At 32.9% G+C, this 19325-nt stretch overlaps 1 protein-coding gene across 1 annotated transcript; it reads right to left on the bottom strand.

The window, feature by feature from the left end:
* Positions 1-3594: 3594 nt before the first annotated feature.
* On the bottom strand, positions 3595-18329 carry LOC128217144 (eukaryotic translation initiation factor 4E type 3-like). Its single transcript, XM_052924066.1, has 7 exons — positions 18163-18329; positions 17480-17552; positions 13686-13780; positions 13140-13200; positions 12343-12409; positions 11149-11304; positions 3595-9274 (listed from the first exon to the last, which is right to left on the bottom strand). Exons 1-7 carry the CDS (start codon positions 18309-18311, stop codon positions 9234-9236), a joined length of 642 nt encoding a protein of 213 aa, XP_052780026.1. The 5' UTR covers positions 18312-18329; the 3' UTR covers positions 3595-9233.
* Between the last annotated feature and the right edge of the window lie 996 nt (positions 18330-19325).

Here is a 19325-nt window from a genome sequence, read left to right as displayed (position 1 = left end):
TTTGGTAGCTAGCATTGTTTTGGTAGCATTGTAAGGAAGGTAGCATTGTTTTGCACGAAGCAATGTTTTGTAAGAAGCATTGTTTGGTAGGTAGCAATGTTTTGTAGGTAGCATTGTTTTGAAGGTAGCATTGTTTTGGTAGCATTGTTTTGTAGGTAGCATTGTTTTGTAGATATCATTGCTTTGGTAGCATTGTTTGGCAGATAGCATTGTTTTGGTAGCATTGTTTGGTAGGTAGCATTGTTTTGTAGGTATCATTGTTTGGTTTGATAGGTAACATTGTTTTGTATGTGGCATTGTTTGGTAGGTAGCATTGTTTAGTAGGATTGTTGTGTAGGTAGCATTGTTTTGTAGGTAGCATTGTTTTGTAGGAAGCATTGTTTGGTAGGTAGCATTTTTTGGTAGGTAGCATAGTTTTTGTAGCATTGTTTGGTAGGTAGAATTGCTTTGGTAACATTGCTTTGGTAGCATTGTTCGGTTGGTAGCATTGTTTTGTTGGTAGCATTGTTTGGTAGGTAGCATTGTTTTGCATAAAGCATTGTTTTTTATGAAGCATTGTTTGGTAGGTCGCAACGATTTGTAGGTAGCATTGTTTTGTAGGTAGCATTGTTTTGAAGGTAGCGTTGTTTTGAATGTAGCACTGTTTTGAAGGTAGCACTGTTGGGAAGGTATTATTGTTTTTTAGGTAGCATTGTTAGGTAGCACTGTTTTTTAAGTAGCATTGTTACGTAGAATTGGTTTGCATGTAGCATTGTTGTGTATGTAGAATTGTTTTGTAGGTAGCATGGTTTTGTAGGTGGCATTGTTTTGAAGGTAGCCTTGTTTGGAATGTAGAACTGTTTTGAAGGTAGCACTGTTGGGAACGTAGCATTGTTTTGTAGGTAGCAGTGTTTTTAAGTAGCATTGTTAGGTAGCATTGTTAGGTAGAATTGTTTTGCATGTAGCATTGTTGCGTAGGTAGAATTGTTGTGTAGGTAGGATTGTTTTGTATGTAGCACTGTTTTGAAGGTAGTAGTGTTGGGAAGGTAGCATTGTTTTAAAGGAGCATTGTTGTGTAGGTAGCATTGTTGTGTAGGTAGGATTGTTGTGTAGGTAGCATTGTTTTGTAGGTAGCATTGTAAGGTAGCATTGTTTTGTAGGTAGCATTGTTATTAAGGTAGCATTGTTTTGTATGTAGCTTTTTTGAGTCGGTAGATTTTTTTTGAGGTTGAAGGTAGCTTTGTTGTGTAGGAAGCATTGCTTTGTAGGAAGCATTATTTTTTAGAAAACATTGTTTTGTATGTAGCATTGTTTTTGTGATTGTTGTAGGTAGCATTGTTTTGTAGGTAGCATTGTTCTGTATGGAGATATGTATGTAGTATTGTTTTGTATGTTACTTTGTTTTGAAGGTAGAATTGTTTCGTCGGGAATATTGTTTTGTAGGAAGTTTTATTATGTAGGAGGCATTGTTTTGTATGTAGCATTGTTTTGAAGGTAGTATTGTTTTGTGAGTAGTATTGTTTTGGAGGTAGCATTGTTTTGTAGGTAGTACTGTTTCATAGGAAGTATTGTTTTGTATGTAGCATTTGTTTTCTTGGTATTATTGTTTTGATGGTAGCTTTGTTTTGATGGTTGGTTTGTTGGATATATTGTTTTAGTATTTTACTTTATATTAAGCAAGGTTTTGTGTTTAGAAAAGTCCGAGACGAAGTGGCAATTTTGTCTTTGAACGCACTGCACATTCTATTTTTTTTCAAAACGATTGTTTTATTAAAGAAATACCTAGACTGGGCATGTTAGTGGTCTATTTAAGTTTAGAGATTACTTCCTGATTTCAGACAATTGCCTTATACTCAGCTAAATGCACCGATATATAGTTGATTAAATGTTCCCACAATCATTTATCCTACTAAGTAATATATAGTGTCTATTTTTTGTAAATCTCAACGTTAATGGGGGTAGGCTGGGCCCAACCCTGGGCTTCTACATCACTCACACAATAAACCATTTAATTATCTTAACGGTCACGGTTGTATTTCATTACTAAATGGAACTTTGGTGGTTGTTAACTGCTTAATGATGTCTTGGTTGTCAGAGCTCTTTTAAATGTTTAAATAGGAATCTGTCCGGGGATCTGGTTGGCTGAGGCATGATCCTGATCACTATATTAAGTACAATGTACATGCACGGTTAGTACCGACTGAGGTGTGAAGGATTCATTGTCTAGTGGTAACTCACTTGACTGTCATTCCAGGCGTCGCAGGTTCGATTCCCTACCGCAACACTACAAAAATATTAATCGTTGTCTGGGAGGGATGTTTAATTTATTACTGCTTTTGAGAATACATATCTCTTTCTGTACTTGTAACATTGAACTGCGGCGTTGACTTTGTAATGGCTTGACTGGCATGCATTTGCCAACAGTTTTTAAAAAAAGTTAATTCGCAAATTACATTAACGTCTTTCAAGGGGTTTCGGAGAAACGCAGCGGATACGATATATATCACTGCCACTTCGGACCTTGAACCATGACCTTAACATTGAGCCGACATGCTTAAAATGTAGGTTCATCACATGTTTGGCGAGGTGATGGCAAATGGATGGTATTAATGGTCTAATTATTTTTTAGAAATCCTTATCAAATATGCAACAGACTGTTTGACATTGACGTTAACTATATGACATATAAAATTTGGATTTGTAAATTTGGTTATCAAGTATGCGTCCATGAACCTGTTTTCACGATAACTAGGTTATATCATTAAGTCATCGAAGACATCTGTTACACGAACATATCATTTTAGTTTTTATTTATTAGCTGCTTTACCAATCAAACGCATGCATTATATAACAATAACTGTCAATCAAGTTTACATGTACAAAATAAGAGCAACAATTTTACCGTTTAATTAACATTATGAAGGATGAAGCATACATCTTAAACGGGGTCTTTAGAGGGACGTTAAATGGGGGTCCCGTGTGACAGTGCTATTTGCTGGAGCACGTTAAAGAACCAGGGAACCTCTAACAAGGGTAACATTCTGTCTGTGCACTTTACTCCAAAAACGACAAATATGACATACAATCTTACCGGGGCACTGTTCTGCGCTCAGTGCTGCTTACCACTTAACTAACTTCATTGATTCGTGTTTCATTTACTGTAGTTCTGAGATCAGTTCTGCTTACCATCAAACTTACTGCATTGCTTCGTGTTTCATTAACATTTAGTTCTGCGCTCAGTATTGCTAACGTGTTTCATTTTGTTTAAGGTTTGTTGTTACATTCAGTTCCATTTCATACCTTACTATCTTATGACCTAATACTGTTCACTCTATGACAAACTAGGTATAAGCTTAGATTGTGAAAGCAATTTGTGTTTTGATGCTCTTGTTACATCTTTAAATATATGGCTTATATTGTTTGTGTAACGAGTCACAGGAAATACAGTAACAGAACATTCACCTGCTTAGAATTAACCCAGCAAATAACTCGACACCAACGGTATGGGAATCAATTTGCACCAAGACTCATCTTTAGTTCTGTCGTCGTCCAGGCATTTAAAATTTTAACTTTGTCGGAATCTAGGTACCAGGTATACTGATTGACAAACATATAGACAGCATACAACTTTACTAACAATTGTTCGGCACGGTTTTGTCAGCTATGCATATACATGTATGATAATTAACAACTTGATAATTTCCAAAACATACACACATAGGAAATGTCTTTTAAACAACCATGCTCACATGTTTAGGGTGATACATATGCTGTGTACATAAAAGCTCCCTTTTAGCGTAGACATTGTGGGTCATCCTCAAAACAGACTGGCCAGAATGGACCCATGTCAAAGGACGACCTCGACCAGGTAAGGGACAAACAGCCTTCCACAACTTGGTCCGTTTGGACTCCACTTCACTGGTTCCAGTCATTCATGTTTATCAGAATACATTTTGTAAACAGAGGCTACAATAATTTAATTAGTTTACATATAACCTAAACTTGTATATCAAAATCAACACAGTATTAGTATATGTATTAAATATATGCATGTTAATTTTCGTACTTCATTGTGTGAGTGAGCTGGAGTCACAGACGAACATAAGTTATATTGTTGTTATGAAAAGGGACTAGCCCAGTATTGAAAACATAACACAGACCTTGTTGATAGGCACGTTAGACAGGTCTCTAACGTTGTTGACAAGTGTTCAATATGAACACATCTGAAGTGTTAATGTTTATCTTTAAATATCAAAAACAATGGCTTCAGTTAATTTGCTTACAATAAAATTCTATGGTCGCTTATTATCATTGCACATACATTTACCACATACAATCAACATGATATTTTTCACCAACGTACAAAAATAGCAGGAATACAGAATATATACATATCAACAATAGAGAATTTTGAACAGTACACATGTGAATGTGCAACTGAACTGATCTTTCCAACCTTTGAACAATGCATGGTAAGATTGTCAGAACGGTCTTGCTTAACATTGGGTAAGACCATGATTAATACATAGTTTGTCAAGCCTTGCCCTACCAACATTTTGAGGGGTGGGTTGGTAGGTAGGTTTTTTTTGTGCATGTGTCTTTTTAATCTATAAAAATAGATTATTTTGATAGGTTTTATTTTATATTTTTCCACCGTAGGTCAAAGTCAAGCCACGGGAAGTTCTGAGCGGCCAAACAAATTATTAATTAAATGGGACCTTAAACATGTGTTTAAGAAAAAGTTCAAAGAACATGTCATAACAAATCCAATAAACTAAAGCATTTTTTTCTGAAAAAATTGTGACCATACAAAAGCAGGTTTAAATGTTTTCCATAATGTTTTTTTTTCTAATATCTTACCTTACATATCTTGAATATGTATTTGAACTAGATTACAACATAATTGTCAAAAGGCTGAAACTCATACAGAATGTAATTTGATAGGCATCTTTTCATTGTCTTACCAACCAGATATGAACTAATGATATTTTAAAACAAGCCAATAAAAAATCTTTGAATGTATTTTTTTTGAAAAGTCCGGTTGAAATTTGAACATACAAATTTGAGGAATTCTTCTCTTAAGCAGAGTTTGAGATTCCAATCTTCAATAACATACATTCCCACAAGATTCCCCCAAGATTCCCCCACAAGATATGCATTTCTATAAGAAATAGCATTATACATTCATAATAGGATACATAAACTGCATCATGATGATTATATTCTTGATTACAAACACTTTTAACAAACCTAGCCTACAAAATCACACACAGAGACTCTTTGAACCCATGGAATGAATTGAATCAGGCATTATCATAATCAATTATTATCAATTAAATTTGACATACGTTTTTTCATAATCAATGATAGTGTAATATATTAACATCATATATCTCTTTTTGAACACTTCTTAAAATCTTCTGATGACTACACATGTACAATGAATGTGAAAAAATGTACAATGGCAATTAATGCATTATAAAAAGCATCATACCAACCTTGCAAGTAGGGTGTAAAAGCATGCTAGTAAATAATCATCAGAAATAATCGGTCAAGCTGTTTGCATCAATTTTGGATCATGTTCTCAAAATCGAAGTCCAATAATATGTTTTAACTAAAGTGGTTTGAAGTGTTCTTAATAATGAATTAACATTTAAAGGAAATATGTTGTACATCTGTTATTTTGAAGTACTTTTATCAATAATAAGCTTCATTTTTTTAAAAGTTGAAAACAAAATGATTTATACAGTTGATCTACAATATGTTTCTGTTTCTAGAGTATTACAGCCACAAAGTGATAAGCAATTACATCATTATACAATTGATTGTTGGCAAACTCTATCGTAAACAATCGATTTTTGACAATACACAATCTTTGTATAATCCCCACTTGTAATACACTAACGAGATGGTGGATAACAGGTGCTACATCTATTTCACTACAATAGGACCGTACAAAATAGCACATGAAATGTATAAGATAACCACACAACAAATAAACACACTTCATAGCTGAAACAAACAGTACAGTTAAACACAAACAAGCAAGTAAACATATCTACATATTACATAACATTATAACCCTTATAATCCACAGAATCATATCAATTGTACTGTGGTAAAAAGCCCAATTTGTGACAAACTGTTACATAAATATATAAAAAAAAAATTGTTAATAATAGTAAACATATTTCAATGAATAAATTTGTTTTTAGCTTTGTAAGAATAGCACAATCTTCTGTAACGAGTATTACCAACATTGCCAGGGTTTTAGCTTAAGAGTAATAGAAGATTTAGAAGATGGGGGCTGCTGCTTCCTCCTGCCCTTATGAAGACCAGCTTCTGCCTTCAAAGAAACCATAAGAAATGATGTTCTACTGGTAAAATTTGGCTAGATTAGTATAAATATGTTCTATTAAGCTTCAAATGCAAGCTTATATTCATACACCAAATAATACTGGTATTTCAAATTGATTTCATCATGTTATATATTAAATACTAAATATACAAGACTAGAAATAAAAAGATATTTACATAATATTACAAATACTAGTTTCATTAAGTCCTTATGATACTAGTGTTTTCATTTAATCAAAGCAAGAATAAAGAAGCTTCGTATAAAAGAGCTTACATATTACAGCACATAGGGCATGCTTACAAGAAATTATCCCACCATAGCACGTTTACTTACAAATGTCTATTTGTATCCCATTCACCCAACAAACATACTAAAATTTTCCCAAGGTTTGGATAACTAAAATACACTTTCACCCGACATCAAATAATATAAATACACCTAGTCCTGATTCAATTAATGATGTGACCACTCCGTGTTTCTAGTAGCTGATAATTGAAAATCCTGAAAAATAGCCAGGGGTCTGTTTGTGGGCTAAATGATAAGAGCAGGCTAAAGGGCCTTAGAACACCTTTTAAGATGTTTCTAAAGTCATTTATATTTATTTCAAGATATTTTATACTGTTGTTGCAAATGTCCGAGCAAAATACTAGTTTTAAGTTAAAAACTCTCAATACTGAGTTCACTGTTAATCCTGACATTTACAATCACTGAATAATAAATCCTCTCTCAAAATTCATATTTTCAAATATACAATTAAAATCGACTAAGATCTTTATTTAAAGTCAATTTATGTCCTTTGCCCTTCCAAACATGTCCCCTGTAATACAGCTTTGTCTGCCATATTACTTAATACAACAGCAACTTTAATAAAAAAATAATGAAATTTGTGAATTTGTACCTTTTAAAGCAACATTTACCTAATATAAACTCTTTTTATCTTACATTTAAAGCGTGCAATATGGCTCGTATTCAATTAATAGAAAAAGTATGGCAAGAAAAAAAAGAAAAGTTACCCAATTGTATCAAATACCTACATATAACATTAGCAATGCTACTTTATAGAGAATGAACATTGCACACAGAGTAAGAAACAAGGCTGCATTCAACACACCCTTATGATTGATCACTACAAAGTTAATATATTTTATACATCACAATATGAGCAATATCATCTAGCTGGATTTCTTTAGAGACTTGCATCTAAATATCTTCTAACAAATACATTATATCATTTTGGGAAATAGTTGGCAACTTCAAACAACATTCAATTGAAAGAGTTGATTTCAATTTGTTAGATATATATACATATAATATTGGATCTTATGCGAGTTACCATACAAACATTTATAAAACTCATCAAACCTTTTGCATGGTTTTAAACTTTTTCAAATCATGTTTCATAAAATTAAGTTTTAGATGGAAACTCATAAAGATTCTTTTTATCACAAGACACATTTGTCTTCAGAAATGAATTTTTGTTGTACTTTCAGGTAAAAGCTTTGAATACGACAAGTTTAATTACACTAGTGTAATATCATAAAATATGATATAGTTGTATAACACTCAAAACTAGCAAAGTTATGTGATAACATAAACATTTGTCATAAATAAAAATTGTACTTTTGACTTTTATTTCATTCGTGATTTATCTAGATCTATACGTGATTTAACTATACAACTCTCATTACAATAACGACACTGACATGCACAGAAACCACTCTATATCTTTTTCAAGAATTTAAAAATATGTCCAAAATAAAAGCCTATTGTTAGTCTATCAAATACACAGAAAAGTGCAGACTTTAACTTCGGCAGCGATAACAAGAATCTATTAAAAATACAACCATTAAATGTTCCAATGCGGACATATTCAAACTTGAAAATGGTGACAGGACAAACAATTCTAAATAAAAGATATAACATAATTTAACATCAATGCAACAATGTAGAGCGGACAAAAAACAATTGCTGATAATTTAAAGAAAATTTATCTTTAAAGATGCACTTTTTATCCAAAGAATTGTCTTAATTTATCGAAAAGGATATATAAATATCGAAAACAGATTTTTATAAAGATTAAAGTGTTTCATTTGAAAGAAAGGTGCATGTATTTCTGCCTTTTGAGACAATAGTTGATCATTGTATATCTTTTATTTGTGAGTTTTCAGCTATACACAGTTACACTGTTGTTATCATCAATTAATATTTTCCATAAATGCATTAGTTAAAGGTTTATCACTCAAAATTTATGTTTGTTATACATGTGTTTGTATTGATTTTAAATAAGAGTATCACTTTAAATAAAAATTCATTTCATTCGACTATATCAATTAAATAAACATTTTCTTTCTGGTAAAAGGACAATCATCTGGGTTAAGCCATGTAATGTTAGTATTTAAACCATCAAATTATTGTCAAAATGCAGCAGTAACCTTCTTTTAATTTTAATCCATTACAATTAGAGGCATAATATTCACGATCAACAATTTAGTGAAGGAAAACGGCTCAGAAAATTATAATGCACCAGTGGCATGCTTTTACTGTAGATTATTTAATTTCATTATTTCAAAGAAACCTTTCAGGTCGGGAACTTAAAACTTTTCAAAGAGGGCCTTCAACAATAAATTCAGTCCTTCTAAATTCATAACCACATAAAATAAGCCGAAAGCAAAAATGCAAACATCTACATTTATAATGCAAAATTATGCTGCCTCAGTTTTCAGACACACATGGAAGTTATAAGCACTTACAATCCCCTCTATTGGGCATCAATCACAGGTTACAAAATCTCTTTGGAATAGTGAGAAGCAGTTACAAACTGCAGTAGAATTGTGTAGTGTAACAACATTTGTACATGTTTTAACAATAAAATATCACAATGCGTCGATTCCTAAGATTATTTGCTGTGTCCTTCAAACGCCTGGTGAGTTTGAAATGCTGAAACAGAGACATGAAATCATTATAAAATGGTTGTTAAAGTTATCGCTAGAAAATATTATTAAATGTAATATAATTTGGACGGGTGTTTTACATATCATTTTCTAACCATTCTCGTTCACCAGAGTGATGATGTTATGCATTAGATTTATCATTATCAAACCTCTGATGAATGAGAATGTTTCTAACTGACTAAGAAGTTAACAGATTTAGGAGTATCATGACTGTGTTTGTATGTGGTTGCCCAGATAAGAATTGAAATTCATTTCAGAAGCATTTATGCAATCTTGAAATCCACAAGTCAAACTGAAAATTCCATTCAAGATTCAATAAATGCATGAAATGAATAGGTATATATTCACATTTTCTCGTTGTTTCAGAAAATAATTTGAGAAAAAATAATATTCAACAATAAAATATCTTCATTTATTGACCAGACCAGGATGGGGCACCCTTAAACAGCCTTAACCTTGCCTTCTTCATTATTCTACATACAAAATAAATCACTGTATTTTTTAACTTATATTTATAAATATTTTTCAAATGTATACAGCGGTGATTCCCCTTTCCCATAGCAGATGCCCATCATTCGTTTCGACCGTATAAATCAAACAAATGGTTCTGATTAAAAAATATCTCACTGTTTCACAAATGGTAACATGTTTGAAAGCCAATTTGAAGCAGAATCAAATTTTTAAACATTTTGGGGTCCAAAAAATACACAAAATTAATACTGATATACCAGTTGTGTTCGATAATATCATTCACTATTCTAATACATATTTCAATTGGTAATCATATTGACAATAAACATGAAATTAATGAAATCTGGTGATGCGTTGACTGGAATAAATGCAGTAATAACCACTGGAGTTGACATGAAAACATGTTTGTAGCTATTAAATGACTTCTCCATTGAACTCTAAAACAATTTTTAATGTTCATTTATGTCTGAAAGATTGGATTTATTAAAAAAAAACCAAAACAGCCTTGACTAAAGTTTGAAACTGTCATGCCTAAGGTTACTATATAGAATGGCTAAGTAGTAATTGCAAGAATCGGCACCAATGTTGGTACTTGGTTTGAAGAATTTTCAATGTTTTAAATTTGAAAATTAGTTCCGCTCATTTGTCAATGTTACTACATTGGTAATCTTTCGAGGAGAGTTTATGGGGAAAAAATGTAAAGGTCAGTATTATAGATGCACTCTTAATCTTACATTTGTTTTAATTTACCATAAAATATATATAAATATCGAAAACAATGGTTCTTATGAAGGATAACATGTTTAATTCAAAAGAAAGGTGCAAAAAACACGGCATTTCGACCTTATGAGACGATACTTAATCACTGTAAATTTTTATAGGACCCACTAGTCATTTAATAATTGTCTGTTTTCAGATAATTAATATGCACAGTTACAATCTTGTTATCATTAATTAATATTTCCATAAATGCATTATTTAGTATTAAAGTAGTTAAAGCCTTATCACTCAAAATTAATGCTTGTTATACATGTTTGTGTATTGATTTCAAATATGAGTGTCACTTTAATATTATAATTCTGTCATATTTCACAACATTCTGGATTCTTATTTACACTTATAGTACAATAACTGAAAATACTTCATCAGCCTTTGTTTCATAATAATAAATATAAGTAATTAACTATTATTTTTGTAAGTAAATGTTACAAGCCCTAAAGAAGATGATGGGATATTACCTTTCCATTCAGAGAAAAAAACTCAAAGTAAGTTGTCACCGATAAACTATGTTCGGCATGTCAAAATTTACTTCACTTGATTTATAATTGGTCTGGTTATACATTGTGAAATGAAGCTTACATGACAAGGTTCAAAACCATTTCATCTTACCTTTGTAAAAGGCTGCTGTAAAGTTAACGTCAGGAACCAGCTCTTTCACCTTCACCAGTATATCAGACTTTTCTGAGAGCTGCGACTTTGTGTTCCAAATTGTAACGATATCATCCCTCTCACGCATACTGACACTGATTCCACTAATCTCGTCTCCTTAAAGAAAACAAAATTATGGTAGATTTGATCAACAGTGCATAAGGAAGTATTGGTGGTGTGTGTTTTCTTTGTAGCTGTGATCATATATCTGAAATGATCTTTTGTTTCCTGTAAAATGTTATCAAATATGACGGTTGATACCGTTTACCATTGGCCTGAATTTGATTGTCACACATAAATAAAAGACAGGTCCAATGGATTATTCACAGGGCTTCCATCAAGAATTTGAACTTTATTGCTATCAATTTTGGATTTTTTTCTCTGAATTGTTGAAGTGAAAGGCCTAGTTTAAGCCTTCTATAAGTGACCCCTCCCCCCCCCCAAAAAAAATAAATAAATAACAAATTGTGTATAGTACACAACCTCTGTTTATTGATCTTAATCTACTTGCCTTGGTCCCTCTTATCAGATCACCGATCTGAGTATCCTGCTGTGCAGTTTTTGAAGTTTTATTATATAAATGGACCCTAAATGGCTCTGAGTTAATAAACGAATACACAGAAAATTGGCCCCTACTGTGACACCAGTGCAATTAGCAGGAGATGCCCAGCAGGTAATTATCATGCCAAACATTCCTAAAACTAGGCTTTTAAAGTCTCTTGCACCCTTACAACTTTTCCACTATTTTTAAACTAGTATGTTTAAAATTAACTTATTTGAAAGTATAAGGTTTGAAATTCACGTATAAACTAACATAATTCAATTGACCTCAACACTGAAATGGTGACCATTAAGACAATAAAGTAACACTGATACCTTATTTTGATAATTTGAACTTCCAAGGTTTCACATTAAGAAGCATTCATCAAAATTATGAATGATTTTGTACTTCCAAGAACTCAATTTCAGAAGTTAAACTCAATTTTAGGGAGCAGCATACTTCCCAACATCCTTTAATGAACGCCCTGATAAACCATGAAACTAGGTGATCACTCTGTTGGATGTGGCCATAAGCTAAATAAATAATTAAACATTGTGCCACAACCATAGGTATTCTTTTACATATATATTTTTGCAAGAATTGTTCATGCCCACCTTCAGCAAGAAAGTCTGATAGATGTTCTCCAATAGCTGCCAGCAGCAATTCCTGCCAAACTTTTTGCTGAAACATTAACATAATTGCTGAAAAATCATATCTGACAATTATGTATCCTATATGTGTACTGTGAAACTAAAAGCAGTAACCTTCTGTGTTACATGTACAGGCATATACTAATCTTTCAAGGCAGTATCTGTTGATAAGCTATGCACAATAAAAGACTGAATACATATTTATGTTATAATATCAGTGTCTCATTTAAATCCTAAGCATAATGCACCAATGAATTGTAACCACGCCCCCCCCCCCCAGCCCGGGGGTATACCGGGGATAGCCAGGGAAATGGGCCGTGTTTTTACCTTCCAGGTGGCCCCGCAGTGCCGGGTGAATGCAGTGGTTTTATCTTGGCGCCCAAAATAGTGGGGAATGGTCCTTACCTATCGTCCATGTGGTGCAGGGCATTTGGCAGGTATTTCAGGTTGTCCCAGCAGGGTGGGGATTTTACCTTGGCTTGGCTGGACCGAAAGTCAAAGTCCCCGCTATTCCCCAGAGCCGTGGTTACAATTGACTTATGCATAATGATTATGTACCTTGTACTGATGGTTATTTGTCACAAAATGTGTAATTAGGAAGGCAAAGTATATTGCAGTCTGATACAATGAAACATTTAAACCAGTCAAAATCTACAACTAGTGAACAAGTCTAAATCTACAAATAGTTAACCAGTCTAAATGTACAACTAGTAGACCAGTCTAAATGTACAACTAGTAAACCAGTGAGAACGCAGTCTCACCGTGTCCCATTTATGGCATTTCATCCTCCAGTTTCCCCCATTACAGTTATATGGGTCCTCCCTGCAACAATGCAAACACTTCTTATAGAACAATTGTACACATTATTTATCCATTTATATATTAAAATGGTACTCCTTAATTCACTTGATGCCAGCGGCCCTGATTTAAATACAATGTTATTATAACCATTATACTCTACTCAACTCAAACTCAACTCACTAATGAAAATATATTGAGAGCCATTGATAAACAAATGCAGATGGATTCTATGGATTCAAATTATTACACATAAGTAATCAAGGTCAGACATATTCCGATTTGAGGCTTAAGTGTCTTGAAAATACTTAACATCATTAAGGAAACATTTGACATTTTGGTATTGGGTGCATTGAAACCATTTGTATCTATAAACTCTGTTCACATCATAAGTTATCAATAATACCATCTTTTGACACGAGTTACATAAAATTAATTTTAAATGATTTCTTTTTAAAAGATGTGTGTCTGATTAGCTTTAGAACTAAGGAAAAAATAGATGCACCCACCACACTGGTCTCCGCTCGTGTCTCATCAGGTGGTAACTGTACCGGGAACCAAGCTTGTTAACAGTTGGGATGTTGTTGTATACACTCCAGAAACCCTAATAAAACATCAATATTAATATTCCTTATAGAACAAGTTACCTTGTGTGCTGAAATGATTTAAATCACAAGCAAGAAAAGCTAACCAAAGGAAACTCTGCATTTTTATTCACTGGTAAGTACCAGTTTACCATTTTATTTAAACTGATTAATAAAAACCTTTCAACCAAACTGATGATATGGGCTGTTTAAAAAAAATGGTACCAGAGGCAGAAAATTTACTCATTTTTTAAAGTGTTTACATCACTTCATTTAACATATCCAAATGATCTACAATTATCAAAGTTTACAAAAATGCAAATGGTTCATTGAAAACAACCAATATAAATTGTAAGCAGAACTTTTAATGAACTTGATAAAGGAAAAACATATGAATAACTAGATCAGCTAACATATCAAAATTTTGAAAACTACTCAACAAAGTAAACATAGATGGTTTTGAGTTTCATTGGCAAAGAAGTTTTACACAATTTAACACCTTCAAAGCAACTGTATGTCCAATTTTGAACTAGAAATATGTTTTTTATTACAATATTGTTGTTTTTTTTCGCAATGTGTGCACACAAAAGTTTATGCCTTGGTTAAAATAATAGCCAGATTAAAACATTAATATCCAAAATGTTTCTTTGAAAGACAACCTTGAACTTTCTGAAAGTTTCAAAAGAGTTAATCACTGTTAAAATTTTTGATGCCACAATTTATTTACATATCTAAATTGCCAGAAACGTTGCACTCCTGACAAAAAAAATGATATGTAAACTGCACAATAACATTTTCTTCATTAAAAGTATGTGCATCAGTTATGATGATCTTCCTTAAAAATCAATCATATTTGTTTAAATAGTGTTAAAACAATACATATGATTGTCTTCGCTTTGTATTCTGAAAGTGAATAAATTTTATTGGAATTACGTGAAAAAGTATTCATTCATCGTTAATATAAGTTTTGAATTAAACAAACAAAGTTCCATCATATCATTCTGTAATGATGGTATGCATAATGAAAAAAAATCCAGAAACATTACACTCAACAACTATTGCTTCTTGAAACTTGGAGAATATCAGTCTTCTTGTAAGCTTTAGCCTTTGTCCTTAACTTGTTTTACCGTTCTTTTTTCTTTTCATGTAACTGTTTAGCTCTTTTCTATCAAGTTGTAAATCCATGGTGGAAAATGCCAGCTTCTTCTTAACATCTGACACTTCTTTTCTTGGTCTTCCAACTTCAAGTTCAATACTGACTCCCAGTTCTCCTTTCCTTTATAAATCACTACTTTCTCCTAGCAGCTTGGACCTTCTTCTTCAGGTGGCTTTTTATCAGGTGTCCAAGCTCTTCGACTTGGGTGTTTGCCTACATGCTCAGTTCTCTTTCTTATACAAAATCTATCTGCTGCTTTAAAGACTAGACTTTTGGTTTTCATTGGAAGTCTTACAGGTGTGTATTGGTGTCAGCTTTTTAGTCTTCTCTTCTGTTATAGCTTTTTTTTTGCGGCTTACTTACTGCCATCATCTGATATCTGACAATGCTTTTGCATCATAAGTAGGATTCAATAGTCTTTTTTGCTTTATTTCTTCTTTATACTTTGGGTTTCTCTTCCTTTCTGTCTCATTTTCTCTCGGAATCTCTTGGATCTCTCTGATGAGGCATTTATTTGTATTGTGGAATGTGTATTTTAGTTTTATTTGTGATCTCCTTATGACAGGTAAATCAACAATAAGTCTCTCCATTGTTTACAGTCAAAATAGTTCTTCAAATAACACTAGAGTCACTGCAAAATATAATTACTGTGTGTCTTTTTTAATCAAACTTTTAGTTTCATTCTATAAAATTTTGTCAGGAGTGCATCAAGTTAAGCTGTGTTAATTTTCAAAAAAATGGGAATGAATCTTTCTTTAAAATTCAACTTTAATGTTTATTCTAAACCTATTACATTTACTTTGATGTTATTCATTAGTAAGGTTTTATTTTTAAATGTCCATAATTATATTTTTCATGTTTCAGTTTCAATAAAATCTGAAATATGGATTTAATACGTAAACCAATTTTATCATTTAAAACTCATTTCAATACCAGTTTTTCATTTCAAATACATCTTTTATATGACTACTTTGAAAAAAAAAAGGTAAGTCCTAGCAATAAATTTACATTTTCCAATCGGTTAAAACAACATGCCACATAAATGCTTCAAAAAGCGTTGCACTCCTGACATGCAGTTATTAGCCTAATGCTGATAGTGAGTGCATCAAGTACAGTTGTTAGTGCTGAAATCTGAAAGTATTGATAAAATACTTCCTGGAAATGCAACTTCACCTGTTTTTAACTGAACCATTAAAATTTACTCACCACTATTGATTAAGTAGTAAATGTTGCACTCCTGACAAACTCCGGTTGTCACCATATAGTGTCAGATATTGGAGGAATAGTAGTTCACAATGTACATTTTTTGGCCTGAACTCAAAGATTACATGTATTGTCCGGTTAGCGCAGTGGTTAGCGCACTCGCTTCTCACCTAGGCGACCCGGGTTCGATTCCCGGCTTGGGCGCATGTGAGTTTGGTTTGTGGTCACCAAGCCGGACAAGTGGGTTTTCTCCGGGTTCTCCGGTTTCCCCCACAACACAAGACCACACTCTCGCGTAAAATCGTGCTAACGAGAGTGATTAATATAATGTTGTAATAACTTGTTTCACAATCGTTGTAAAATAAATATGTTTAAACTATTACATGTATTGCTTCACAATTAACATTTTAAATCTAAAGAAAAATACTTGCACTAGAAGTTTAAGACTTTCTTTTGAAAAGTTTCCCTAATTATTTGTGCGATTATTTTTTCGTAGTATGTTTGTTCATTGCCATGGTTTTACAAAATAACTACAATTACAAGCATTCTGAGGAAAACCAGCTTAAGTTAAGGTATTTCAAATATTTTTTTATTGGTCTGACATATTCTAATCAAACTTTGCAAAGTAGTGCAAAAAGTTGGTACATAACTGAAATACAGCGAATTGTGCATAATGCTTATCAAGAAATAATTATACAATAGAAAAACTTAATGGTACCATTTTTTTTGAAACAGCCCATATAGTAATTCAAATCACATATTGATTGATCAATTTCAATTAGGGGTGTCACAATACCCCAAGAGCATACCAAGAGTATATTAAAATACAGAGAAAGGTTCAATGATAAGTGACATGGTATATTGCATCATTTAACTCATATATGAATAAAGACTAGGACATATTTGAATGAATTTGACTTGAATATATTTTTAAAGTTGAAACTGTTAAAACAAACAATATATCAGAATCATTTCAGTTTTGCCTCGAAACTTGACTTAAAACAGGAACACTGAACACTAAACTATAGAAAAACTATAATGCTTAAGTTAAAGTGGTTTTCTGATCCACCACCACTATTTTCTTATATCTGTATTGCAAAGTTTCCAGACAGCATGAATTCAATGATTTTATGTTTCAAGTCACATTTAGCCTTTTGTTCTGAACTATTTTGTAAACATTGTTTCTCTCTTAAGATATATCATCTGTTTTCATTCATAAAATGGTTCAGCCATAATTTTGCTTCATACTAGTATATCATGACACCCCTCATTACAATATTTCCAATGATTTGTTTTCAACAAATGCATGCATTCAATGTACTTCAAAATTGGTATGTTCAATAACTGGATGTCAATGTACCTGAACAGTGCTAACTGTGTACAGCTTCCTCAAACAGGCTGCATATTCTGCTGCTGATGTCCCTGGTGTCGATCTGAATCAATGTAAAATAAATTGACAGCTTTTCACCCACAGGAACATCGAAAAGGACCCAGAATGTCACTAGTCATACAGAAGTGCTAAAACAGCAATTTACTCTTGTTAATTGTTAGGACCTTTTGTTAATGCTATAAACCCATTAGTATGTAAGGGAAGATAGTTCATTAAAATGCATTTTGATTAGATACACAGATGGCAATGTTATCATGGCATGCAATTTGTCTAACGTAAACTGCATTTCTATATAAGATATAAGACCAGACATGCGCTCAGTAAACATTCTGACATTTGATTTTTGGCTCCCTGCCTGCATTGTGGGGCTGTGTTGCAACAAGAATACAAAACAAAACAGATAAACATTGCCCTACTTAACGCATTGCAGGTGTGAGCAGAATAAAACAATTTCGTTGCAACAGTACATTTGTAGTGAACACCACCTAGATCTTTTCGTCTTTTTTATTCAGATTGTTGCTTCATTGAGGAGGGGTCCCACATTACGCTATGAGATATCAAGATTTCCCGCCAACTGTCAAACCGAAAATGTTGCAACATTAATATACGAGTTTGACATCTGCAAAAAACAACATAAACTACATTATACTTACTTGTCCAGATAAAATGTCCAAGGTGTATTTAGAGGGACACCGCTTTGCTCTGATGTGTGAATTTCATTGATTGCCGATCGACCCAGCTGTGGACTAGGAGTGGCTGTATTTTCTGGTGTTTCTAATTTTGAGACACTGGGAGCCGCCATTTTCAGCCCAGAGTGAGGTCATGGTCACATGATCAAAACAAAAACTGCACATATTTAATCGATTAATTTTTGTTTTTGTTGTAAATACAATCTTCATAAATTTTTCAAAGCCTATTAAAATAAAAAATACCTTTTTATATTATCAAAATCATTACCGCGTATTGCAAAAACCACTATCACTCAACTGCAACCACCTACAACAATAAAATTTAATCGAACACGCCAAACAAATCATATGACACATCACGTGATACCACTGACTTGTAAAGATGGCTGACAACATGGCACTTTTTCAGCTGATAGTTATGTTTTTCAGTTCCCTGATTCCAGGGGTTGCCGCATTTGACGCTGGTGACGGTATAGCTTTAGTGCTTGGACTTATTATTGGCATCCTTGGGATATGTGCGTGCCTCGGCTATTATGCGAGAAAACGTGCCGGTTAGATGAAGATGTGGGTGGATGTGTGGACAAAATTGTACTGTATGTGTGTGTGTAAATGAAGAGGAAGTCCAATCATTCCAAAGCCATTTGAACAAGTTATATTACACTTGTGCTACGCCACTGTTGTGACACACTGTTTCATTGTTAATACTCATCATCCATTATTAGCCACATGATGTATAAGATGAAGATCGTGATAATTATGATTTATGGATGATTATGATACATGTTACCCTGAAATCCATGAAATGACCAGGGATAATCAGTGAGAGGGACATAAATGGTTAATGAAAACTTCAAAACTACATCTTCAACTGGGAACATAACCTTCAAACAGTTGCCAAGAATAGAAGAGGCGATAAACAAGAAGATGTTAACCACCATCAAATGGATCTGTTTTAACTTTAAATGTTATCTAAAAAAAGGAGTTTGCCTTATTCTTCGTCAAAAACATGTGTGCTTGTAGAATAAGCTGACTTTTTTAATGGTTGTTGAAACTTGTTCCTCTGTGGTCAATGATGATCAGTTAATGTTAGATGCAATATCATATGTTTTCCTATTTTAACTATATAT

Source organism: Mya arenaria, chromosome 14 (assembly GCF_026914265.1).
Source record: "Mya arenaria isolate MELC-2E11 chromosome 14, ASM2691426v1".
NCBI lineage: Eukaryota > Metazoa > Mollusca > Bivalvia > Myida > Myidae > Mya > Mya arenaria.
This window is presented reverse-complemented; position numbering and strand designations above follow the sequence as displayed.

What these genes read in the sequence shown, in the direction of transcription:
- LOC128217144 (XM_052924066.1), bottom strand. Translation starts at nt 18,311, where the DNA reads ATGGCGGCTCCCAGTGTCTCAAAATTAGAAACACCAGAAAATACAGCC. An exon ending in TGGACATTTTATCTGGACAA is followed by an intron (nt 17,553 to 18,162) that starts GTAAGTATAATG and finishes ACATTGATTCAG; the next exon opens with ATCGACACCAGGGACATCAG. An exon ending in ATCAGACTTTCTTGCTGAAG is followed by an intron (nt 11,305 to 12,342) that starts GTGGGCATGAAC and finishes GTTTTCTTTAAG; the next exon opens with GAGACGAGATTAGTGGAATC.